At 47.9% G+C, this 27,072-nt stretch overlaps 1 protein-coding gene across 7 annotated transcripts in view; it reads left to right on the forward strand.

Annotated features, from left to right (window-relative positions):
• Positions 1–27,072, forward strand: part of Marchf10 (membrane associated ring-CH-type finger 10) — a 94,882-nt gene that overhangs the window by 45,235 nt on the left and 22,575 nt on the right. For 6 of the 7 annotated variants that reach the window (XM_085695933.2, XM_085695930.2, XM_085695932.2 and 3 more), the window contains 3 exons: positions 2,071–2,242; positions 13,640–13,792; positions 21,587–22,934. In XM_085695933.2, coding sequence (XP_085552059.2) covers positions 2,071–2,242; positions 13,640–13,792; positions 21,587–22,934 — 1,673 coding nt within the window. Of the gene's footprint in view, positions 1–2,070; positions 2,243–8,428; positions 8,958–13,639; positions 13,793–21,586; positions 22,935–27,072 lie in introns of those variants that run through there. The other variant, XM_085695935.2, reaches the window with a different exon arrangement.

Raw genomic sequence — 27,072 nt, forward strand, 5'->3', positions numbered from 1 at the left:
GCAAAGACCAAAATGATTAAAAAATGAAGTAAAAATTTAAATGCTAAAGTGACAGGTTTGAGATTGCTCACTGAGACGAGAGGGAAAGGCCTGTCATCATACCCAGGAGTACCGCAGGCCTGCTATTGGAACCTTCTATTTTCAATCAACAAAAACCACCTCCCTCTAGGGGGGCGGTTTCTGGACTGTCAAGACCCATGTCCACCTTATAGTAAAGGTGACCAGAAGCCAGAGAAGGATGTACTCAGCTCCCAGGGGCACGGTCCTGTTTGACAGGTTAACTGGTCAAACTTGGTCGCAGCTCTTCGGTGCTACTGAAGAAGAGTGGATGAACAGGTTGAGCAGCCACCCAATAAAGAGCCCTTTACCAGATCCTGCCAAGTCCCCGTGCCTGGGACAAGCAAGGAGTTGCTGCCCGGCTGAGGGTGATGGGGGCAGATCCAGGGTCTTAGCTGGAGTCATGGGTGCTTTCTGCAGGCTGGAGATGTATGGGCTAAAGTATAAGGCCTCCTGTAAGCAGACTCCTCAGCTCACAGGCCATTTGGGGAAGAAAGTCTGTCCCGGGCTCCCTGCTACTCTTGTGGGAATCTAAATCCATGACTCCAGCTTCCATCACCCAGTCATAACCACAGCCTCCAACATCAAAATTCAAGTTTGCCAAACACCCACTTTGCTGAGAATAGAGAGCTCATCTCATGCTCAGAAATGACCTCATGATTCATCTTTGACATTTCAGAATCCTTTTCAAAGATTTCTATTAAGTCCCAGAAGTGAGAGTGGAAAGGAGAAGAGCAGATCCATTGTCTCCTCCTCTCTGTCCCTTTATCTGAGGGTGGTCTGTTTTCCGAAAACGGATGGAGCGACAATAATTATTTGTTTGAGAGTTGTAGCCGAAACCTAAATTTAAAAATAAGATTTGTCCTCATGGAAAATAATGGTCTGTCCACCTGTAGATATATAGACTTCTGCCCGGAAGACTGTCAAGTGGAGATCTTTTTTTTAAAGAGTTCCATTTGTCTTACGTTGCACCCAATAATTCAAAGCTATTCAGCGTATTTTCCTGAGTCAGGAGCCGCTGAAATGAAAATGCCACAACTGTCAGCAAGAACGAGGAGCAAGATCAATATGAATTGCGACAGTTGGGGAGGTGCCAGGGGTGTTAATTTGGCATTGCCTCCCTGTAAAAGACTGCATTTTTCAGAGAGGTTTCTCGTGCTGGGCTAATGCACCATGCAGGAGACCCTCCTGAGACCCAAAGGTTGGGAAAAGCCCTTAGGATTTTGCTTGTGGCAGAAGGAATGGCCTCGCAAAACATACCAGAGCCAGGACCTGAAACCACAAGGCTGTACTTAAATCACACTCGGAGACCAGGGTCTTGACCATTATTTATATTGTTTGCATCATTTCTTTGATAGGGAAAAGTGTGGCAAAGTGTAAAACTGTTGAATGCTTGGATAATTTTTATCGCATCTGTACGCCTGGGTTGAGATGCTTTGACACTGTAGGAATTGTGACTTGTCCTCGTGTGGATTTATACTGCCTGCTTAGAAGACAGAGAGGAGGGGACTTCTTAGGAGATTCATCTATCTCGTGTAATAATTTAGAATATTGAAACTGAGATCTGACTCAATCAGTCCGCACTACACGATCTAAATTTCCTTTTCACTGTCGAGTACATGAATTAGCATAAGGGACATTTTCCTTCACCCGTCCTCCAAACAGTTCAAACCTCAAACAGCAAACACTTTAAAAGCGCCTCCTTTCTCTACAGCTTTAAGCATGAGCTATTTATCGGTCATCAAATTACTTAAGGGTCAGAAACGTATTCTTGTCATAATATGCCCCACAACAGACTCAGAAGCACAGTCTCTTCCATGTGTTGCAGTTATGTCAAAGCTGGTCCTCCCCACCATGGAAACTTCCCTGACCACAGATGGCGCTGAGTGATAAACCCAGCATGAGGTTCTGAGCTGCTGCTGCTGGAGGCCCCACTGCCTCCGCCTCTCCTGTCTCTGTGCTTAGGGAAGGTGACACCCCACCTGAGACTCACACATCTTCCATTTTCCACAGAGTTCCAGTGAGGAGGATTGTCTAAGTGAACCCAGATCATCTACCAAACTACCTACAGCTAAGTGTGAGCCCAGACTTCCAGCCATCGACCAAACTTCAGTCAAACAGAAACACAAAAGTACCATGACTTCAAAGAAGCCAGAGAAAGCGAGCCCCAGCAAACCCTCCCCAGGTGAGTGGCTTCCTTATTGAAATCCACATCCAACATCCCAACCTTAATGATCACGATGGGCAGGTGGAATTGACTGACCCTAGGGCTTGCCAAGTGACCCGTTTAGGTCTGGAAGGCCAATGACCCTGTGCAAGTGGCAAAATGAATCTCGCAGTATAATATGCCTCCATATCTTCAGGCCAATTCTCCACTTCCTGTGCCACTCCTAACAAATGCCGCCTTTTCATCTTGGTCACAGTTCTGAGGAGGGGTAGATAAAGGCGTTTGGCCCCAGGTATCAAGTTTTATGACTCGGCCAAGAGGAGCTTTCAGAAGCATCTGAGTGATATAATTTACTGCTGAGAGTTATAAAGTCCTCCAGTCCTGGGGAGTCCTCTCAGGGAGAAGGGGATAAATTCCCCTTTGTGTGATTTGGTAAATAACTCACTCTCAGGCTGCCTTTGAAGCTAAGACAGGCTTCTTCTTGGGCAGGAGGGATTCATAGTATCCAGCAAGAAGCTAAAATCGACAGAAAGTTTTGAATGCCTCAGGCTCGGCCCGTCCCATCAAAGCCCACATCTGTGGGACAAAGCCGTGTCCTCTGGGAACCACACATACATTGGGGTAGCTAGGCGGAAAGGTCTGCCTCCTGGGAAAGGAGCCAGACTGACTGCTGAAGAATTCATAAACAGCAAGCACCATGTGATTTGTTGAAACCCCAATCGCAGTTTCTCCCTAACCCTAAATAGCCGCTGTCATGCAACCACCGTCTGGTTAAATCGAAATGCATTTTCAGAAAACGGCACCTTTCACTCAGATTAACCACCCACATTTTCTTGCTTTAATAAAGTCAAGACCAAATTGACTTCTAAACTGTTGTCCTCTCGGACAAAGCGTCAACTTCTGCTCCTCCTTTTATCATGGTGGCAGGGGGTGGGGGAGTGTTTGAAAGACTTCTAGTAGGGATTAGGTTTGTAATCCAACTACGTTAAGGCCAGAACAGAATAGGTGAGGTCACCCAGCAAGCACTGTGTTGAGACTGGGTTCTGATGGCTGTACGCTGAGGGTAAGCACAAATCACGCAACTCCATCCATTCGATGTGATGTTTAGCCTTCTCACTGAAACCTGGTAGCTGATGTTCTGTCAGCCATGGAGAAGAGTCCTCAAAATGAACCTCTGAGGTCCACTCTGTGGTTCAGTTTGTCTAACAATGCAGATGTTTTTCAGACTGAGCAAGCTCCGTGAGGAACTCAAAACACTGACAAACAGGGAATGAATTCACTTTCCATTCTATAAAACATCAAACTTGAAGAATTATCACGTTGAAGAGCACCAAGGTTTAGGCAAGAGATCCATGTTGGGAGAAGGATGGCTTTTTCATCACACAGGAGATGGGATTTGTAGCAACACACAATTTCCAGCACTCAAGACCATAGAGCTAGGAGCTGGATGGGGCCGGCCACCCAGTCAGCACAGTGGTCCCGGAGGTTGATATCAGTGCTGAGGAGGCTGAGATGGTACAGCAAGCTGAGTATAGCCCCAGGGGCACAGTGTTTGCCTACCATGCCCGAGGCCCCAGGTTAGAAGGGAGGAACAGCAGCGGAGAAGCTAAGACCGGCTGCAGCAAACACATCTGTAACCTCAGAACTCAAGAGGCTGAAGCTGGAGGGTCAGGAGTTCAAGGCCGGCCTGGGTTAAGTAGTAAGACCTTGCTTCAAGAAGAAAGTTAGGTAAAAACCAATCGCTGGAGAGATAAGAACCACTGGTTTACGGAGTGTTGACTCTTTCACTTCCTGATTAGCAAAGTGAAAGCCTTCAGATTTAAGCTGCGTCTGTTGGGGAAACTTGGGAGCTGAGGATGGTCACAGAACACAGTTTAATTCAGATAAATACTTGCTATGACAGAAAAGAGGATTTGGCTCCTGAATTATCTGGACACTGATCTAATTCGCAAGCTGCATCCAGTGTCCTGCTTCACACTTCTCGAGAATTCGGGGCCGAGCCAAAACTGACATTATGTCACTGAAACTAATTTCCACATGAGACTTAAGTAAGACAGAAGCTGGGGACACGGTGAACCCTCTTTGGGACATCTGCCTCCCGGGTTAGCCTTCCTTCGATGTCGTGTTACGCCAGCCTTTCCCAGGTGAAAAACGTGCTTGAGAGCAGGGCTTGCTTCACCTAACTCTGTGTGCAGACAGCCTGTATCACAGTCTCGCTGGGTGTCATCTGTGCCTGGAAATGGCTCTCCAGAACCTAGGCCCGCTCTGTACAATCAGTTCCTCACCCGGAAGACGTTCTCACTGCTCTGCACAGTCTGTCTGTCCGGGGGAGGTCGCAGGGTTGAGCTCGTGGGCTCCACACAGCTGTTTGTTGACAAGCTGACCCCAGTACTCCTCTTCAGCCCTCTCGGGATGGGGGCAACTGCAGCTTGTGGGACAGTGCTTTGCAGACCCAACACTTGGAATTTTACCTGGGCCCCCATTTCTTACTCCCTGTGTGTCTTTTGGCAAGGAATTCCTCTGTTCCTCGGTTTTGTCACCTGTGAAATGGAGGGACCAGAGATAAAAACAGGATCTGTCTGCTGGATAAAAATGTAAAGACTCAGTGATACGTATGTGCTCAGCTATTGAGCAGTGTAGACTCAACGCAATAGATTGTGGCATTGTGCTGTAGCACAGGCGAGTCTATGGTAAGGAGAACAGGCTCGAAGACTTTACTGTCTGTGCCTATGGCTTGCCCTCTCCTCCCTGTACACACTTATTTTCTTCACAAAAATTAGAGATGTATGCTCAGACATCCTCACAGGGGGCTGGAGAGGGGGCTCGGTGGTTAAAAGCATATGTTACTCTTGCAGAGGACCTGGGTTCCAAAGCCAGTACCTATACTGTGGCTCACAACCATTCATAATTCCTCAGTTCCAGAGCTCCAGTGCCGCCTTCTGGCTTTTCTAGGCATCTGGCTTGCGCATGGTGCACATATCTGCATGCAGGCAAAACACTCATACACATAAAAATAGGTAAGTCTGAAAGAGAAAGTTAATCTCTCATGGACACCTTTACTGCATTCTGAACAGTAGTTAGGAAAAGCCAACTAATCAGACATTGTTTCCCCAGCCAGAGATAGTCACTATCTCTTAGAAGACATGGAAAGTTTAGGCAGCATGTCAAGACACAGCCAGGTCTGACATGCAATGGTTTCAACAGTTCTTCAAGGTGAACTCTGGCGTAGGATGGGGAATATGCTATGGTTGCATAGCGGTTTGGAATGAGACGCGGAGCAATCAGCAGACCCTAGCAGGAAGCACAGGGTGCAGGCTCCATGGGGACACTGGGATTTCCAAGACCTGATTGCTCCCAGCCAGACTTGGAAAGGCGTTGTGTCTCCTTCCCAGGACATGGAAAGGCATCCAGAGGTCACTGTGATGAGGGGGTCATGGCGCCTGGCGTCCTGCGGCACTCTCTACCCCAGAGCCAGGCCTTAGGCAGCCTCGGAGCCCTCCCCTCCTGCTGCTTTCACCTGGCGCTCAAGCAGAGCCTCCTCCAGTTAGGTTCCAGGAAAATGGATCTGGATGCAGTCCTGGGAGCCTGCTTCCAAAATCCTGCCCTTTACAACAAAGCCAAGTGTTCGGAAATGCTCCTCACTTATTATTAAGTTCGATGTGTAGTCATTACCAGGCTCAGATTGGTAGGAGGAGCAAGACCCCGGTGGCCATATCGCGGCTTATCTCGAAGGCCTGTTCTTGTAAAACTCAGCGAAAGCAGTGAATTCAGGTTTTAAAAGATAGAAGTCTGAAATAGCTGTGGTTGCTTTTGGATTAGGAAATGTTTATTCAAAGAGCAGTGTGGAAGACGCGTCTCAGGACAAATCCTAAATCTTCATCATTTGCCTTGCAAGTAAATGCGCTTGAAGATTTTCTCAGAAAGGCCACGGTTAATGGGTTTCTCAGCAAGTCCAGCTGACGCCCGATGACTTTCCAAGCTGTCTATCCCAGCCAGAAAAAACAAAAACAATATAAATGAATCCTCCTGGCTTTATAGAGAGCATCATAATTTTCAGCCCATTATTGGTGATTATATGACGTCATGGCTCAAAATGCCAGCTCTGCTTTGGAGCCTTACAAATGTTAAGCTGACAACCTCCCTGAACTCAGCATCCTCATTCTTAAGATGGGGTTGCAGTATTGCCTACTTTAGCAAAGAGAGGAGGGTTAAATCCCTGGGGACTAGCTACACCTCAGGGAAACATTGGACAGCTAGGTGGAAAGGCCAGGAAGCCTCTGGATGTCTGTGTGTAATGAGAGCGCTGCCCACTGCCAGAAGGACCTCAAGGACCTTCGGGGAGCAAGTGGTATTGAAATTTGCAAGAACAGCAGTGACAGAGGACAGCTAAAGGAAGACTAGAAGACAGCCACACACAGAAAACCGAGAGAATGACAGACCGCTCCGCCAGACCTTCCGGATAGACAGTGTTACGTGATCCTGTTTAGCAGGACACTCTTGAGTGTTCACTAGATCGAGACCACCTCCCCGCCCCAGAGGTTATGTCTTCTGTCAGATGGTCTCAGTTTTCACCACTCAGTTTAGAATCGGAACTGATCTTAGCTGCGGCATTTCACAACACTGTCGGGCTCTCGGTCACTGGGGAGATGCTTCTCCAAGGTCCCAACTCTTAGCTTTCTATCATTGTGAGGCAGCTGACTTCTAAAATATTTATTTGTGGGGTTGGTGAGATGGCTCAGTGGCGTAAGAGCACTTGTCACCAAGCCTGGTGACCTGAGTTCAATCCCAAGGACCCACATGGTGGAAGGAGAGAACTGATTCCTCCAAGTTGTCCTCTGACCTACTTGCTCTCTCTCTATCTCTATCTCTATCTCTCTCTCCTACAAACACATACACATACATTCTCCCCCTCCCCCACAGACTCACACTAAATAGATTTTTTTTTAAGTTTGCAAAATTCATTTTGCTCTTAGTTTTAGAGGTTCCAGCCCAAGATTATGTGACCTGCTTTGGGGCCTTCAATGAAGTCATGCATCATTGCAGGAGTAGTTGTTGGGACAAACGGCTACCTCATGGTCAGGAAACAAAAGAGGAAGGGACAAGGTCCTATCATCTGCCTTTGAGAACATAGTTCCAATGACCTAAGGACCTCCCACAAGGCTCTGCCTCCCAGGAGCACCATCCTAAACCCTAAACTCTTAACCTTTAGGGGCTCCAATCCAGACCCTAGCAGCACTGGAATCTGGGGGTGGGGCTCAGTACTGTTCTGAGCAATGTGCACAGAGGTGCCATCCTTCCCCCAGGCTTACTTTCCAAATGCTAAAGCTTACAGCTCCTGATCCCATGGATTTGGGTACGCTGAGACTGCATTTCTAAGTCTTGGTCTAGGGAGGAGCAAGGCTGCAGATCTCGGAGGCCATCTGCCTCAGACTGTAGATGAGGAAACAGGTTCAGAGACTCTAAGCCATGGATTCAAGGTGACCTAGCTGGCTGGTGGCAGGCATGAGGGAGTCACTCAGAATGCTGACTCCATCAGGCATGCACACTCTGCCTCCGGGGAGGTTGGCAGTTAGAGCAAAAGGTTAATCAACAAGTCATTAATTTCCCTTGAACACCTCTCTGGCCCACCTGTCCCTTCCCTATGCTCTCAGTTCCTCTCTGTCCCCTTGAGCCCACCAGGATCTCTCTGTTTCTTTCTCCTTTCCCCAGCTTACCCTCTTCAGTAGGAAGGCCAGGTTAGGGCGTAACTGCAGCCTCCTACCAGGGGGGCAGCTGGAAAACTGGAGGGAGAGAACTTGCTGGAAGGGAGACCCTGCAGACCACCATCTGGTGCTGCCAGAACAGCCCGTTAGGCTGGCTGTGGGCAATAAGAACACAGCCGAAGCTTCCACACGACTACCTCAGGACATTCTGAGGAGCTGGCTGGGAAGCACTTCCCTGCATCTGCCAGGGCTGCATGAAGCTATTGCCTGGAAGACAGTTTGAAGGTGATGGCACTTTGAGTAGCTCACTGCTGTCTGACTCAAACCTGAGCAAGATGCCTCCTGGGCAGGACCCAAGTCCACTCCTCCTATGGCACCCAGACACAACACTCCCATCCCCAAAAGAAATAATTTTTTTGGACTTTTTATTCATTCAAAGACTTTTTTAAATGTCCTCTTTCCGTCAAGGCTGCTTCCTGACTGCTCTTTTTCTTTTGTGCAGGTGACAGCAGCGAGCACCCCCTGTTCTGTGTTGAATATTCCCCTTACTGCTCCGTCTTTGCTTTCTCCCCCGTCCTGCCACCCAATGCCAGCTACTGCTGCCTCCTCCTGCCGCTAGTTCCGCCTGTCTCCCAAGAGGCCCAGGGCCCTTCCCCTGCCCTCCCGCCTGTCGTCTTCCCCACCTTTACCAGCCCGCCATCAGCCTCGCCAAGCCCCTTGCCTGGGTCTCCAGCATCCCTCTGCTATTTCCCGATCTCCCAACCGACTCCAGCTGAGACCCCTGTGCTGTGCCTATCCGGCCCCAGAAGGCCCAGTAAAATTTACCTCATGTGGTAAGTCACCCCTGGCAAGGCACACGGCACAGAAGAGTCAGGGAGAGGGGACAGCAGAAAGCAGGACAGGAGCAGGGCCAGAGCAACACCAGGAGGTGTCAGGGAGCAGGAAGAGGAGACAGGACTGGCACCCGCCTTGGAGATGAGTGTCTCCTAGCCATAAAGGAGCGAATGACCAATAAAATCCCGTCATCTCTGGAGATGCCTCTGATTTCTGAACTCTTGTGTCGTACACTATTTGGGACATCACCATCACAAACCCAGCAGGCTCTTCTGGGTCTAACCATAGCCTTGGCCGGTGACAAGGGTGACTGGGTGCTGACACCAGGCCGGTGGTTCTGAAAGCATACACTCTGAGACAGAGAGAGCCAGCCAGGACCATGTGGGCCAAGGAGGGACGGGTTAGAGGGCACAGCAGGTATTTGCAGTTCCCTCTTCTGCCTACTTACTAGGCTTTGCATTTCCTAAAATCGAAAAATCCCACCTCCTGACTCCCAAAATAAAACATATTTATGGTGCATAATTAGACTTTAATTAAGATCTCCTCTGGGTATATGAGACAACATACACTTCTAGCACACTCAAACAGGCAAATAGGCGCGACCTATTATTTATGCTGTATAGAAAGCTGCCTATTAAACCCGGGCAACGCTGGCTCTTGCAGCAAAGCTGTAATTCTTCCCATGGCCCAAAGGGAAAAAAGAAGCTTCCCGAGAGGCATCTCATGGTGGAATCTTGGCCCCTCTCGGGCACCAGGGATGGCAGTCAAGGTAGTAATGGGGGGAGAGCGGCTCAGGGATATATTTTCCTCTCTGTTTGCATGTTCCACATGCTGTCAAGCACTGTGTCTGTATATATAGCAGGTGACACGAGGAACAGGGCAGCTGTAATGCGTATGAACCCGACATTGACAGCTGGGTGGACTTGGTTCTCAGTTGTCAGTGTCCTGTATAAATATGAGATTTCCACTTTTTTTTTTTTTTAAAAAAAACCTTTCCTGATCTAATTCTGAACTGTTACCAATGACAGTTCCATGGCGGTATCAAAAGAAGGGGGGCAGATGCCTTTTATCAAAATAGCTGTTTGGTTTCTGGGCTCCTGGATGCTCAGATACTGGAAGAAGGCACGGGCCGTGTGCTGTCCAGAACAAACCATGTGCTTCCCTAGATCCACTGGCAGACAAGCTATGCAGTTACCTGGAAAACAAGCTCTCCTCCTTGCTGCCAGGTGAAGGGCCTGTCTCCCAGGAGAGCTATGGCTTAGATTTCCTTCATGATTAATATATGACTCTGCCATGCTAAGGTCCCATCATAGAAAGACCCCAGAAGGCTGTTCAAACAGATGAAAGGTTTAAGAACCCGATCTACATGGCACCTGGAACTCTTACATCTATGTATATAAACCATGTCGTTGAGGTCACCTCCTTTGTGACTAACTGTACTTGTGGCAGAGAAAACATCTCCCATGAATTTGCTTTCTTCTGAATCTCAAGGGCACTGCAAGGCAAGAGGTCTAGGGTGCAGCCATATTAGATCATAGCCACGAAGCTTGTGACTGGAATATCTTACTCATCCTTGTGAACCCTCAAATTATCCTATAGCCGAGACACAGAGGTATTTGTTGAACAAATTATAATAAAAGGAGTTTCTGTTTGCCTTTTGGATTTTAATTTTTTTAAAAGAAGGCTTGTGGGAAAGAACCAACAAGAGGAACAAGAACAAGGAACACGGGCTGCTGAATGAATTATTCACACGTGAAAGCTCAGCAGCCATGAGTTTCAGCATTCTTGTGCAAATGACTTCGTTTCCCACTATTCGTGGTACTATATGCTCTGTGAATGAAGCACCTGTCATTTTTAATAGCCAATAGGCACCAGATACCTGATCAGCCCATATATGTATAGTATTGCTAATTGTTACGGTAACCTAACAAAGAAGACAAATCCCATTTTACAGTTGCAGAACCTGAGGGTCAAATTACCAAAGTAGGTGGGTGGGTTCTGACTCTACAAACAGTGGTGGGTTTTCCACCAATAGGCCTGGTAAAACAGTCTCTAGATGTTCAGTTTGTGTGCATGTGTGTGTACATGCATGCACATGTGCACGTGTGTCAGAGTTTCCTGACACCATGTGTGTGCATGTACCCATAAGGGTTGGAAGAGGGTGTCGATCCCTGGAACTGGAGTCAGACATGGTTGTGAGGTTCTGTGGTGGAGGCCAGCGTGGAGAAGGTGCTGGAAGTCAGACCTGGGTCCTCTACAAGAACAGTCAGTACCCCTAACCACCAAGCTATCTCTCCAGCCCCAGGTGCTCAGCTTCATTACTTTAGTTTACTGAGAATTCGAGGAAAAATAGTAATAGCTTGGGAAATTACGTGAGCGACCTGGTGCCTTAAATAAAGAAAGCAGATTTCTGAACACCAAGAATGACTTTTAGATCACATGAGTGCTTCAATTTTAAAATTAATTCTAAATTTAAAGTTCCCCATAGTTTTGGGCTGAGTCATCTTAAGCCCTGCCAATCCTTCTAGGCAATTATCATTAGTCTTGGACAGCAGTGTGCAGCATGCAGGCTGGCGAAGAGACTGGCTTCCTTAAGGAATTTACAGTCTACTGAAAGAGAAAAGAAAATTAAGAAAGTTCGCAATATTTAAATATTAGAGATGATTTAAGACCAGAACGTAAGGACTCTGGAGTGGAAGCACTTGTGGACATAAAACCAGACCTTGGAGGACTGTCAGTTGGTGCTGCCTGGGGAGCAAAGGCCCTGTGGAAGGATGCTCCCCTACCTGTATCGACGTGGACGGAGGCAGAGTGGGTGTCAGGGCTGTGACATTCTACCTCCTGGCTTGTGGCAGAGGGCTGACTCTCCTGCTGACTATCAGAGTGAAATCTCTCCAAGAACCTTGGACCAAGTCCTAACTTACTGGACTTGGCGTGAGCCGCAGGCCTTCCCTTTCTTTTCTGTCTCTTCTTTGGTGTATAAGAATACGGCCAGTGTCTGGTCTGGAGAGATGGCTCAGTGAGTTAGACGCTTGCCTTGGAATCTGCAATGTGAGTTCAATACCCAGAACCCACGTAAAGGTGGAAGGAGAAGGAGAGGGCTGATTGCTTGAAGTTGTCGTCTGACCCCCATATGTCCACTGTACACCTCTCTCTCTCTCTCTCTCTCTCTCTCTCTCTCTCTCTCTCACACACACACACACACACACACACACACACACGATAATAAATACAGTTTTAAGTAAACTTTTTTTAAAAAGAAAATTACAGTCCCTGCCTGTATTAGCTGGAAGGTGGTCTCTGAAGGCTGAGAAGAGAGACGAGGCCTCTGATGACAGAGAGTCCTCTGGCTTCAACCAACATAACTCTGGGTACAGAGAAACTCTACCACAGGCACCAGATCCTCCCTCGCGCCATCCTTCCCTCCCCACCTTAGGGAAATCATGTCTCAACACACCCCACGCTCTTCAAGGGACACATTCTCATCTCCCCTTCTCTGGCTCCACCCACAGCCTCAATTTGCCCTAAGCTGACCTATACCACCATCAGCTCTTCTTCCAGTGAGTTCCCCAAGGGGCACAGCCCTCTGTCATAAAACCCAGGTCCCACTGCCACCTTCTCCTGGGGCCAGTAAGAAACAAGTTAGCTTGCTCGCTGGATTAAACCGAGCCACAGCATGCCAAAGAGAACTCCAAGTCTTCCTGAGTCTGGGTGGAAACTATTCACATAACCACAGACTATACTCAGGAACGTAAAGCCAGTTTTCTTCACGTGCCAAGAAAGCCTGGGCCCTCGCACACTAGACAGGGGTTTATCCCAGCCTCAGCCCTGTGCTGACTGCGTGGAATGTCTGAATCTTCCAAAGGGGGATGAGCCTGAACAGTTCTCTTGGGGGGTGTAGCGTCGATGTGATTTAACTGCCATGCGAACCCAAGAACTTATAGAGATGCTTGGAAAATAAGAAACTCTTGCCACATCCACGGGCACTGATGCCGAATACATGCGAAGAAACTCGACACTATCCATGCCAATTAGAAGCCTGGTTCCAAACGAGAATTATGAGAAAGGGCTTGTTGGGAACTTGGTGCATGGTGATTAGTGTCTTCCATGGAGGTGGGTGGCCATGTGCAAGGAAAAAGACGTCACCAGGTCCTTGGGACCTTCTTATAGGCCGTGATTGATGCTGATATGCAACCTGTGGATAGAGGTACACAAGTACAAAATATGCTATGATTCATACACTCTGAGTACTGGGGGCGGGGGGCATCACATTGTGTATCCTGAGAGCCTACTTAGCAGCAGCATCACCTGCGGATAGGGAGGGAGGAACTACAGCAAAAGGCAAGCGGGGCCAGAGAGATGACTCAGCTTTAAGAGCACTTGATGATCTCCCAGAGGACACAAGTTCGGCTCCCAGCAGCCACATCAAGTGACTCACAGTCATCCTTTCTGGGGCATCTGACACCTTCTGGCTTCCATGGGTGCCACAAAAACACATACTTGTACATATGTTTTTAACGATGAAAGATCCCTTGCCCCACCCCCACTCCCACTCTGCTCCCACCCCACCTCGACCCCACCCCAGCCCCAGGAATCGAGGTGCTTATGAAGCCTTGCGAAGTAGTCCTACTGTTTCCATCTTGTGGGTAGGAAAACTGGGGCCTGGAGAGCTGTGCCCAGCCTTCATGGATACAAAGGGGTCAGGCTAGAGTTCAAGTCCCTCTCTTCTCTGGCCTCTTGGCTCGCACTGCTTTTAACTCCCCGCTCCCACCCCACAGACACAGCCCCTTCTATCTTCCTCCTTGATTATTTGTATACGGAAAGTGTTTTCCTACTAAAAACAGAAACACAGTTATTGAACAGCTTTTGCACCTTTCAGCGGCACAGGCACCAAAGATTTTATCCAGGAAGAGGAGACCAAACCTGGGGAGACTGACGGTCAGCCCGGAGATGCACAGCCCAAGGACGTCTGGGGAGAGAAGCAGGCAGAAGCCGCACCTGTGGGCAAAGGCGCCAGCACTCCTGGGAGCAGGTAAGGCCTGTGGCTGCCATCTCGGTCCGACCCAGGACCAACACGTGCTAGAACCCTGTGGATTTCCGTGACTTTCAGCCATCTTTGCTAGAGAGTTACCTTTAAGTGAAATCCTTGAAAGGTTCAAAAAGTAAACTATCTAATAAAATAGCATCTAATTATTTTCTCCGAGAGAGGCTGGTGGGAAAAGGAATGGGTGGAGTCGATCTCTTATTTTTTTTTTTTTTCTCCCATTATGCTGTGAGAAAGGCAGCATGGTTCTGAGTGGACTCAGGGCTGGGGGGAGGTGCATGCCCAGTCCGCAGTTCTGGGGAAGTCCCACCTGGCGTTCCTGCCCACGCATCCATCGGGAGGACTGATGTCCATGGGTGGCAGGCTGATCACCTTCCTCGAGGAGCTTTCTGCTTGTGATCCAGGGCAACCACCGCAGCCAGATCTTTTAATGGGAAAGAAATCGCTTCAGAGTGAAAGTCGGCTTCATTTCAAAGCAGTAGCTGAGTGGAGCCTTCTGCTCCGAATTTCAGGCCTGAACTGGCATCAAAGGCCCATACCACGCAGTCAGCTGACCCTGCCACCCTCTCCTGCAGCGATGCCCCCCTTCCATGAGAAAAATCATGAGCATTACATCTTGTTATTGACCAAATGCAGCAACCTTCCCATTTAAATGAGATGCATTTAAACATAGTGATGAACACGTATAGAAGAACCTAGGGATGCTTGGATGACTTGGTACCAGGAGCAGCCAGAGTACAGCTGAGCCTGGAAAGGTGACCCGTCCCCAGGGGCCCAGTGACAGGGCCTCCAGGAGGGAGGGGCATATGCCCTAGAGCAGACGGCCAGTCTAAAACTCCCCCCCCCACCCCAACCCTCCACCCCCATCCTTCTAACACCGGGGTCCTGGGTGGTCGGTCACATAGCCCCTCCAAACTCCAGCTCTCTCATCTTAAAATCAGGGTGACAAAGCCTACTTTACTGCATTGTTAGATGGCGATGTGAAACCAAACAGACAAGTCTCGGACACACAGGAGGCCCATCTAGAGGGCAGAAGGTGACCACTAGCTCCACCTGCCCTCTCCCCGTGGCCATTGTCAATGTCAGCGAACTTTAAGATACGATTTGAAACTTGCGGTTCTCTGTGCATGAAGCATGGAGTTTATACAAACCTCCATCCATACCCAGGGTGTGTCTTCCTTTATGTGGGGGTCCACAGGGGATTTGTTCCAGCTTTCTGTTACAGCGAGGCTCCTTGTCAATCCTCAGTTACGGTGTCCCCTTAGTTCCTTTTCTCACGTTCTTACATAAGTAGGAGTATGAAGCCAGTGAGATGAGAGGTTTGGGACAGGCGTGATCAGATGTTACACAAAAGCTCTGAGAAATCAAGTTTTAAAAAAAAATCCACATGTGAACACATAATGAAAAGGGGGAGGGGCATAGCGGACAACTTCACACGTGTCCACTATAAGCTACATGTGAGTGCAGCTCGATAAATAAGTTCACCTGTGGGTTAAATCAGCCTACCAGACTGGCTAAGGTCCTAGAATAATAGTTGATACTGGCAGGAAAGCAATACTAAGCCTTCCTGGGCACAGATACTGGTGACCCAGATGGCTTGTTACCCTGCTATGACAGAGATGCTTTCCTGTCCTACCTGCAGGGCAGTGTGGAGTAAACTGTCTGCAAAGGAATTTGGCAGCAAGTGTCAAAAGCCTCTGGAAGGTTCAGACCTTCCAACCTGGCAATTCTATTCTCATATCATCAATAATAATAATAATAATAATAAAGATATGTTGTCCTAGATTAGTGAGCAAGGCTGTTCACCACAGTGTGATTTGATCTGTGGTACAAAGTCTCAAAACAAGAAAAGAAAATGTGTATGTGTGCATATGTGTGCGCGTGTGCATGTGTGTGTGTGTGTGTGTGTGTGCGCACGCGCGCATGTGAGTATGTAGTAAAGTGCTCATTTTGCAAACTTGAAGACCTGACTTCTATCCCTCAGAACCCACATAAAAATCTAGGTGTCGAAGCATCAATGTGTGATCTCAGTGCTGGGGGTGGGGGGAAGAGAAGTGGGGGATGGTACAAATGAGGTCCCTGGAGCTTGCTGGTCACCAAGTCTAGCCGAATCAATGAGATCCCAGCTATTGTTCTTTTGTTGTGATGAGACACCATGAGCATGGAAACTTATAAAAGAAAGCATTCAGGGACTGGAGAGATGCTCAGCGGATAAAAGAAAGCATTTACTCAGGTCCTTGCTTACAGTTTTGGAGGGTGAGTCCATGGCCATCCTGGTGGGGAGCGTGGCAGCAGGCAGGTGGGCATAGTGCTGGAGCAGGGGCTGAGAGCTTGCATCTTATCCAGCAGCACAGGGCAGAAAAAGAGAGACTGGGTCTGGAGTGACACACCTCTCCGACAAAGACACACTTCCTAGTCATTCCTAAACAGTCTAGCAACTGGGAACCAAACATTCAGATATGCGAGCCTACGGAGGCCATTCTCATTTAACCACCAGAGACCCTGCTTCTAATAAATAAGGCTGAGAGCCAATTGAGGAAGATATAGGACATCGACCTCTGGGTTCCACACACATGCACACTCATGCACATGTGCGCGCGCACATTCATGCACACACATACACACAAAGATATAGATAGAGATCGATGTGCATATATTACCACATATTTACATATATCCATATATGTTCGTATATATGTGTGTTTTAGGGTTTACTATTGCTGTAAAGAGACACCATGGCAACTCTTATAAAAACACATTTAATTGAGGGGGCTCACTTACAGTTTCAGAGGTTCAGACAATTATCGCCATGGCAGGGAGCATGACAGCATGCAGGCAGAGGTGGTGCTGGAGCTGAGAGTGCTACATCTTGTAGGCAACAGGAAATCATCTGACACACTGGGCGGCATCTGAGTACACGAAGCCTCAAAGTCCACCCCACAGTGACACACATCTTCCAACAAGATTATACCCACGCCAACAAAGTCATACCTCCCGATAGTGCCACTCCACATAAGAGTATGGGGGCCAAATACATTCAAACTACCACAATACATATATGTTCACATATAACATACAAGCACACACATCCAGCATATGCATATACACACAGCGGGAAAAGAAAAGTTGAAGGCATTATGACATATTGATGCAGTGTACCCTTCCCCTGTAATCATGATAGTATTCTTGAAAACTAGCAACAACAAGATATTTAAGGAAAGAAAGTAGGACATACACTTGATGTACAACAATGAACCACCTTTGCTTTTTTTTGTTTTGTTTTGTTTTTTTATACAATGCCTCCAGATGAGGTCTTCAGGAAGTTGGTGGGGATAAGAAGAGAAATACAAAATGAGTGTTGAGGCCTGTGGTAAACCACAACACACGTGTTTCCATCTCAAGTACTTTACTCCATGTCCAAACCCTGAGCCGCAGCGCGACTGCAGGGGGAAGGTAACCTGGGGCTTTTGAGTCTGCAGCCCATCCCTGAAGTCCAGCGCCTGAGCGATGTCCAACTGGGCTTCTGGTTATGGGAGCCTTGGACCACTTGATCTTCTATAGTTCCTGAGTTTTCTCCAATAGGCAAGGACCACATTTATAACCCAAAGGGGAAAGGAAAAAGTAAAAGGCATATCATTAGAATTCAGGGCAGCACTGGTGCAGCCCACAGGAAAGTTTAAGACCAAAGGCAGAGTCCTAGGCCAAACACTCCCTCCAGTCTCACTTCAATGAACCTGGACCTCCTGGAGGCAGCAGGCACTCAGTCCACAGCTGGAGCCAAGGCAACACCTCTGAGAAGCATCCAGCAGCTAGGAGGCTGAGGCCAGGGCTATGAATAGCACATCCCTGGCATACCAATTGAGTATTCTCAGCCCACAGCTACTGAAGTCTGCTCCCTCTTTGATATATACACATGCAGACACATGTGTGCGCGCGCACACACACACACACACACACAAGGGTTAAAAATAGCATAACTATAGAATGGCACAGTCTGACACCTCTAGGGAAAACACACAGACATGTACACACACACACACGCACGCACGCACGCACACACATGCGCATACTTATGTGCAACTCTGGTTGAATTTCAAAGATGAAGGAGATTGTGACAAGGAGAGGTGTCTGAGCTGAGACTTCTGCCCCAGGGACCTTGTCACACCATGACAGCTCAGCAGCGTCCATGACATGATCTCAGGGTCGCTATGAGTTTCCAGCGGCCCAGCTGATTTCTCGTCTCCCTCATCGCAAGACTGAGCTCAGTCGGCTCTTTGCTCCAGGGCAGATCCTTGCCATCTTAGAGGTGGGCAAGTTCAGAGAGAGGAGGCTCGGGCACAGCACTGTTTGACAAATTTGGAGGTCCTTCTCAAATTCAAAATGTGAAATGACCAATCGGATCCCACACCTTGGCTTTGCGTCACTTTTCTTCTTTAAGAAACAGGACATGTGGGTGTCAGTTGGAAAGCGTGTGCAATCATGTGCCCTGAGTTCAATCCCAAGAACCCATGGGGGGCGGGGAAGGTGTGGTGGCATATACTGTCAACCCCAGGGCTGGGGAAGTCGGGATCTACTGATTCCTGGAGCTCACTGACCACCTAACCCACCTGGTGAACTCCAGGGCAAGTGAGAAACTCTGCCTCAAAAAAAACAAAAACAAAAAAACATGGACAGCATCTAAAGCTGTCTCTGGCCTTCATGCACGCACACACACACACACACACACACACACTCACACACTCACGTGCGCACACACACACAAGCACGCATGCTTGCACCAGAATTCATTTCGCTGTACCATAGGTGGCATTAGTTCCCCAAACATGGATCAGCCCAGTGCCCCCCAGTGCCTAGTAGATTGGTTATCCAAGCTCTACTTCTGTTCAGACACAGCCGAATGCTTAGAGCGTCCTTGAATTGTTGACACATCTCTTGCTGGGGTTTATAAAGCCACGAGGGGCCCAGTAGGGCAGTTTAACTGATTTCTGGAAGGGCTGATGAGTAAAGATTCGCACTGTGTCGCTGAGGGTCCCACGCAGCTAACAATAAAAGAAGCTTACAGAATATCAGGGCATTAGAGAGGCGAGCTGCGGCTCCCTGCGAGGCACCTCAATTAAAGCAGTATTGACTTGGCCTCAGCCAAGCCGGCTGCTCAACGGATTTGCATTTCCCCCAGCAGAGTTGTTATCAAGAACCTTTGGGACCCTGTGGCATCCTGGCCACTCAACAGGCAAACTAAGCGATAAGGACAGTGGAGCTTCATCAGATCTGCCGAGGAGCAGAGAGGGACACAGAGGGGGTTAGCTGTGCCAGCAGGGCGTAATAAGAAGTGGAATCTCAAAAGCACTTTCAATTTTTACCCACATGGGGTGGAAAACCCTTAGCCACATGTGTGCATCCCAGTAGATCCCATTGGTCCTCGGTTGTTTTTTTTTTTTTTTTTTTTTTTGGTTTGGTTGGATTTTTTTTTTAGGTTTTTTTTTTTTTTTTTTTTTGGAAATTGCAAAGCCTGGGGACAGTTTTTAGGGCATTGCCCAGGATAGTGGTAAAGAATGCAGCCCTAGCAGGCCTTGGTTCAAATGCTCACTACCTATGTCATGTCACTTGGGCGAGTCATGTGACCTCCCCCTAACCTTGGTACCCTCTGTTGGAGCATGGTTCTGTTTACAGTTTCTATCTCTCCCCTGAGCTGATTGGCTGCATGGTTTGATTAGTCAGCACACTTGGTGAGAAGCACTTATTAAATAATCACAAGTATTAAACAAAGCGAAGTTTGTTCTTTAATGGATGTGTGTTTGCCTGTATGCAGGGGTATGTGGAGGAGGGTCTCTGTGAGTTGTGTGTGTGTGTGTGTGTGTGTGTGTGTGTGTGTAGGCCAGAGGACAACATCGGGTGCCATTGTTAGGAACATGACCCAACTCCCTTGAGACACAGGGTCTCTCAGTGGCCTGAAGCTCACCAGTTAGGCCAGTCTGGTTGATCAGTGAGCCCCAGGGATTCTCCTGTCTCTCTCCCCGCAAATCCATCCCTCCCCCAGTGCTGGGATTACAGGTGAGTGCCACCGCACCTGGCAGTTTTACTTGAGTTCCCGTGATCCAGTTCAGGTCCCATGCTCATGAGGCAAGTGTTCCACAGACAGAGCTAAGGGAGAGTCAGCATCTCACCCATAGGAACGGACTCGCTGGACCCTTCCTTCACCAATCCCCCTTCTCTCCATCTCCTTGCGCCTTGGAATCTGGAGGCAGGGATTCTATGGAGCCGGATGTTATAGCGGCCAATGGCAAAGAAGAGATACTAATTTCTTGGGAGATTTATAACTTTTATTTACACTAAATAGTGAACTTGATCACAATCATCATGTACCTAGGCACTAGCTTTGAGAGCCTTCTTCCCTGTCCCCCAGAGTGCTTGAAAAGCTGTGAAATGGGATGTCATAAAAATTTGTGGGATTGACTTGGATGAGGAAGGACCAGTGGGATTTATGTAAGTCACTGCCACACTGATGGTTTTCATTTTTGCTAAATACAGAGGTTTAGCTCTCCTGGATCGAGCTGGTTGGGGCTGCACCAGTCTTCCTGAAGCTCCTGCAGAATCTGTGGCCTCATGGTTACCCCTTCTCCTGAACCACATTCTGCGTGCCACAGATGTAAACCCACACACACGTGAACTCACAGGCGTGAGGGCCGCAGGTGCAAACCCACATACACATGAACTCACAGGCATGAGGGCTGCAGGTATGAACCCACACATACGTGAACTCACAGGCATGAGTGCTGCAGGTATGAACCCACACACATACACGTGAACTCACAGGTGTGAACCCACACACACGTGAACTCACAGACATGAGGGTCACAGGTGTGAACCCACACACACATGAACTTGCAGGTGTGAACCCACACACACATGAACTCACAGGCGTGAGGGCCACAGGTGTGAACTCACACACACATGAACTCACAGGCATGAGGGCCGCAGGTGCGAACCCACACACACATGAACTCACAGGCATGAGGGCCGCAGGTATGAACCCACACATACGTGAACTCACAGGCATGAGTGCCGCAGGTTCGAGTCCACACACACACACACACACACACACACACGTGAACTCACAAGTGTGAGTGCCGCAGGTGCAAACCCACACACACATGAACTCGCAGGTGTGAACCCACACACACATGAACTCACAGGCATGAGGGCCACAGGTGCGAACCCACACACACACATGAACTCACAGGTGTGAGTGCCGCAGGTGCAAACCCACACACATGTGAACTCACAGGCATGAGTCTTGCAGGTGCAAACACACACACACGTGAACTCACAGGCGTCAGTGCCGCAGGTGTGAACCCACACAGACATGAACTCACAGGCATGAGTGTTGCAGATGCGAACCCACACACACATGAACTCACAGGCGTGAGGACCGCAGGTGTGAACCCACACACACGTGAACTCACAGGTGTGAGTGCTGCAGGTGTGAACCCACAGACACTTGAACTCACAGGCTTGAGCACCACAGATGTGAATCCACACACACGTGAACTCACAGTGTAAGTACTGCAGGTGTGAACCTCAGAAAGGAAAACCCAGAGGCAGTAAAGAGAAACCTACCATGAAGTTTTCCTCCCAGGCTTATGTTCCTCCTGCCCTTGCTCTGCCCAGATTTTTTCCAGGGCTTTTCCTGTTGTGGTTGCCTTTGGTAGACGATCATGCTTGGCATAGTCTATCTACATACTTCTATATACCTTTAACAGAATTTGTCTCTTCTCAACACAGATCCAATCGTCCAACAAGACAAACTGATATGTGCAAATGAGACCAAACTAAAGAGGCCAGCTCGAGAGAGCAGAAACTTAGCCTCATCCTCAGAGCTCGCGAGAACAGCCGGGAAGTCCCTCGAGAGACAGAGAAAAGGAGATCCAAGTGCGCGACCTCAGAACGAGCCCCACGCTGCCCTCTCGCAGACCTTCCAGCTAATGAACGGTTCCCAAGTGCTGAATGAGCCCTTGGGACCTCCACTCCTACCCACCACCGTGGTGGGACCAAGAAGGGTGCCATTCAGGTTCCACGATGAAGATTTTTACTCAGCTTTATCATTAAACAATGAACAAGAAAACTATGACACGGAAGAAGAAATCCACATGGAAGAGGAGCGGCTGCTGGTTAGGATGCGGTCTCCGCCCAGCCATAAGAGAAGCCGATTTCTTGGGACATCAGCCACTCAAAATAGAAATGTTGAGGAAAATGCTGAAAATCTCAGAGGAAATTTTGCGAGATGGGGCGAGGACATTCCTGGATCTCCAGGAAAAAGCAGAACCACGGAGCCAGCAGCAAAGCCGCCTTCTGCTGAGCTTCAAGCTAGCAGGCTACGTGGGGAGTTGGAGGAAGAGAATCCCAGTGGAGACCAAGAAGATGCCATGACTACTCCTTTAGGGAACGCCAAATCTAATGACGTCATCCGAGACAGCACCGAAGATGGATCCAGTGACTGTCCTATGGAAGATAGGCCTACAGTTCCCCATTATGAGAGAGACTGGCAAAATTACTTAAGTGGTTCTAGGAATTCGTTCGATTGCTTACTCTCTGGGAGACCCACAGCTCCCAGATCGTCTGTGAATACGTCTTACAACACTCACGGGTCACTGCTACATTCTGCTCTCATAGATGATATCCCAGCAAGCTTGTCCATGTCGTCTCTTCTCGTCCCCAGTTCAGATATGGAGGAAAGCCTAAGGTTCAACGTACGCCGGCCACTCTCACCGATCAGAAGTAGGAATCCACTGGCCACTACTGAAAACCACAGTGATGACATCGGGGGAGCAGAGGAGACGGCTTCAACAAGCCAAGCTCAGGAGTCTCCACTATTGGCAGGAGATCTATCAAGTCCTCAAAGCAGCGTGACCTTGGGGAATTCTCCCAGCTCTTCTGCAAGAAGACATTTACAAGGACACTTCTACATGCCTGGGTCCCTGCCAGAAAACATACCGTTTACTTTCTTTGCAGTGTCTGATTTTCCAAATCAAAATGATCATGAGGCCACCATTAGAGTCTCTGCTGTCACGGATGAAAAGGGGGGCACAGAGATAAAGACAGACCCTGAGAAACTCCGAAAACTGCAAGAAAGGTAAGCACGTGTGGTAGCCACAGACTTCCTCCCTCTTCCATGCCCCTACCTCAAGCTGAGACAACCGTTGCTTGCTTTAGAGGAAGGTGGGAAGGTTAAATCGCAGGCAGGTTCTTCCTTGACTTGTTAACAAGATCGCTCATTTTGAGAAAATTGTCCCATTTCATTACCCTGAAAAGTTATGTGTGCACAAAGAAGAACTGACAGTTGCACTCAGTTTTATCCACAGATCCCCAAAGTATCTTTTACCTTGACTATTATGTGAAGGCCACCTAGGTGGTGGTGGTGCACACCTTTAATCCCAGCACTCTACAGGCAGAGGCAGGTGGATCTCTCTGAGTTCAAGGTCAGCCTGGTCTACAGAGTGAGTGAGTTCCAGGACAGCCAGAGCTGTTGTGCGTTTTGGGGGGGGGGGGGAAGGCAAGGTCTGGCTGACTGGCATCCTTGGTAAAGTGACAAACCTTAGGAGTTGAATTCATCCCCAAAACCCCCATAGTGGATAGAGAGAACAGACTCTCCTAAGTTGCCCTCCAACTTCCACATTTACATTGTCAAACACACACACACACACACATACAGACACATACAAACACACACACATACACACACAAACACACAGACACACACAGACACAAACACACATACAAACACACACACATACACGTGCATCATGCGCAGGTGTAGAGTAAATAATTTTTTTGGTTTTTATTGGTTTTTTTTTTTAAGGAAAATAAGGGGTAAAATAGAAAGGCAATTTTCCAGGGATACAAGGACACCTGGAAACACAGAGCCCTCTCCCCTCTCTCTAGCAATTAGCTAGGGTTTTTTTTTTTTCTGAAAAGGTTGCTAACTCCCCAGAGACGGAACCGTTCAGCTCTTGAAGTTCACAGGTCTCCCTCCTGAGACTTACTGCAAATCCAACCAACCGTTCTAGAATTTAAACCTTCCAAACCCAAAGACCGTTCCCAAACAGTTACCATAGTTACCCCGGTTTTCTGAAGGGTGGGGCTGGAGTAACTATAGCCTCCATTTTAAGTTCTCTCTCTCTTTCTCTCTTTCTCTCTCTCTCTCTCTCTCTTTCATGCATGAGAGAGAAAAACAAGATCCTTTTTTGAATTGCCCTTTTCTTTGATCTTTCCTTTCTCTGGAGGTGAGTTTGGGATATTTCACATCTATGAAACAGGATACTTTTTAAAGCCTTCATTAAACACTGTCAGAATCCTGCCATCTCTTTTATGATGGGTGTTTACTGTGCCCAAATCTTGGCTTAAAGATCTGGAAATTGATTCTTGGAACATGAGCTCTCTTTGTGCCTGTTAGTATGGCTTCTCTGGGCCATTAATTACCCTATTGATGTCCATTTGCAAGCAGAATAAAACAGACTGCATATACTCCTCTTAAGAAGAGCTTGCTTTTCTTTGTTTCATATGTGTGTGCGCACACGTGTGTGCATGCATGCCTTGTGTGCACATGTGTGTGCACATGCATACTTCTCTGTGTGTGCACATCTGTGTATGTGTGTGTACATCTGTGTGTGTGTGTGTGTGTGCATGTGTGTGCCAGCCTCTGTGTGTGTGACCATGTAAAGGCCTGCACTTGGTATCAAGTGCCTTCTTCAGCATCCCCTCTTTATTTGTTGGGGCAGGTTCTCTCACTAAATCAGAGTTCCTGCTAGTCTACTAGCCACAGCTTTCCCCCCAAGGTCCCCATCTCTGTCTCTCACGTGCTGGGATTACAGGTGACTCCATGTGTACCCTGCTAAGTAAGAGTTGCCAGTGTCTTGTCTTAGTTAAATGAGCTACAAGACCACAATCCATGGTTAAGACCGAAAGACATCACACCCATCCATCTTCACCAGCCCCAAAATGTAGCTTCAGACATGCTTGCTTATCAGATGTCTGGACTCCAACCATCCGGACATAATGTCCTTGGGTTCAAAGCAGTTTGTTTTAAAATGCAAGTGCTTGTAGACACAGGCCTCTGCATTAAACAGCTGTCATTCGTGAATGTTGGTGCTCTTTTTTTCTGTACATAACAAACCTTAAAGTTTATCTTTTCAAAAATGTCCATTTTAGGAAATGTTTGTAAATGAAGATTTGATTGTTTATTTATGTATTTTGAGATAGCATCTCACCATGCAGCCCTGGCTGACCTGGAAGTCACTCTGTAGATCAGGCTGACCTCAAAGTCATAACTGCTTGCCTATGCCTCCCAAGTGCTGGTCATTTGTGGGGTTCCCCCACACACCCCCACAATAAGTAGTTGTCCCTCTGATGTAGTTTGGCAAAGATTGTCCCTGCTGGTCTACACGGCTGCCTGTGTCACGTGTCCTGTGCTCGACAGATCCTGAGCAGATCCATCTGTGTGGCGGGGTCTCCTGCTCTGTTAGTCTTGTCTGCCTTTCCCTGTCCTGGGGACAGCATCCTAATGTCTGCAGCATTGGGAGGCTGTGGCGAAGGACAGTGTAAGGCCTTCCTCCCCACATTCTTTAGAGTCTTGACTACACACTTAAGGGTCTGCTTGCGGGGTCTCTTTCATTGGGATTACATTGAACCTACGTGCTCTTTCAGCAGCGCTGACAGCTTTGAAACACCAGTTCTTGATTTGCATGGCTGCTTTCTCCTCTGTGTCTTCACGCGCTTCTGTCATTTTCTTTACAAAAGCCCTTCGAGTCCTCTCGGGTTCTTCATTTGCTGCTGTTTGCTATTGAAATGATATTTTCAATTCTAACTCTTTGTGTCTCATGTATAGAAATGCGATTGGCTATAATTTTTATTTTCTCTGTGTTTTGTTCGAGTCTCTTATTGTGTACATACTTTGTCTCTAGATTGCTCTGGTTTTCTATGTGGAAAATAATTTTGACTAGGAACATTTTCATTCCTCTCCTTTCAAAACCTATATTTTTAATGCTGTTTTAAATCTTACAGTGTTATATCAATTTTTAAAGGATGGCTGATTTTATATTAAATGTTTATTGCCTTTTGATGAGTTTCCTTTCAGGGCAGAGCCCCACTTGCTTTGCCTTTAATAGCATCTAGAAACACACACCTGCAGATCAAAGGGAACACACAAGCCTAAGGTTCGTAATGTGCGTTATAAAATCACTTTTCAAGAAAGTTCTAGGTCTGGGAAGACACTTTAGTTGGTACAGTGCTTGTTGTGGTCTTGTGAGGATCTGAGGTTGGATGCCCAACATCCTCATAAAAACTCTAAGCTGAGGCAGGAGAATCCTTGGGACTTGCTGGCCAGCCAGTCTGGCCAACTGGTGAGCTCCAAGTTCAGTGAGAGACCCTGTCTTTAAAATTAAAGTGGGACAGCACAGTATAGTGGGCACATGCATCCAATCCCAGTACTCAGGAGACAGACGCAGGCCAGCCTCTGTGAGTTGAAGACCCAACTGGTTTATGTAGCAAGTTCTCCATCAGACAAGCTATACAAGGAGACCCTATCTCGGGGACAGGGGCGGGGCAGGGTAGAAGTGGAGAGCAATAGAGAAACACACCCAACATCAGCCTCTGACCCCTACATGCTCACATGTGCACATATGGGTGCATACACAAACATGTGCGCGCACAGACACACATCACATACACCCTGGGATATCGTCCCTTATACCTCTTGCATTTGCTGCCATGCAAAGACCACTCAAATAATCACAATTATTTTCTTCTAGTATTTTTATATTCGTATTCTATACAGCACAGACCAACAGATCTCAACCTGTGGGTCACAACCCCTTTGGGGTCGCATATCAGATAGTTATATTAAGATTCATAACAGTAGCAAAAATTACAGTTATGAAATAGCAACAGAATACGTATACGGTTAGAGAGGTCACCACAAGATGAAGAACTGTCTTAAAGGGTCGCAGTATTAGGGAGGTGGAGAGGTTGGCATAGAGATTAATGACATGGCTTTTTAAATTTGCATTCTAGTTTACATTTCTGAACATAGCTCCGAAGCTTCTGTGTTAGTTTTGAACCCAGGAGCTCTGACTATGACTCTGTGAGTTTACTAGCTTACACAGCCAGCTTCCTCAGGGTGGCTACGGCAGAGGGAGGGGCTCTCCCAGCATAATCCCTCACCCCCACCACCTCCGTTTTATACTGATGGGAACTGAAGCCATGGCCTCCCGCAT

Source organism: Myodes glareolus, chromosome 9, assembly GCF_982192425.1.
Source record: "Myodes glareolus chromosome 9, mMyoGla1.1, whole genome shotgun sequence".
In the NCBI taxonomy this organism is placed as follows: Eukaryota; Metazoa; Chordata; class Mammalia; order Rodentia; family Cricetidae; genus Myodes; species Myodes glareolus.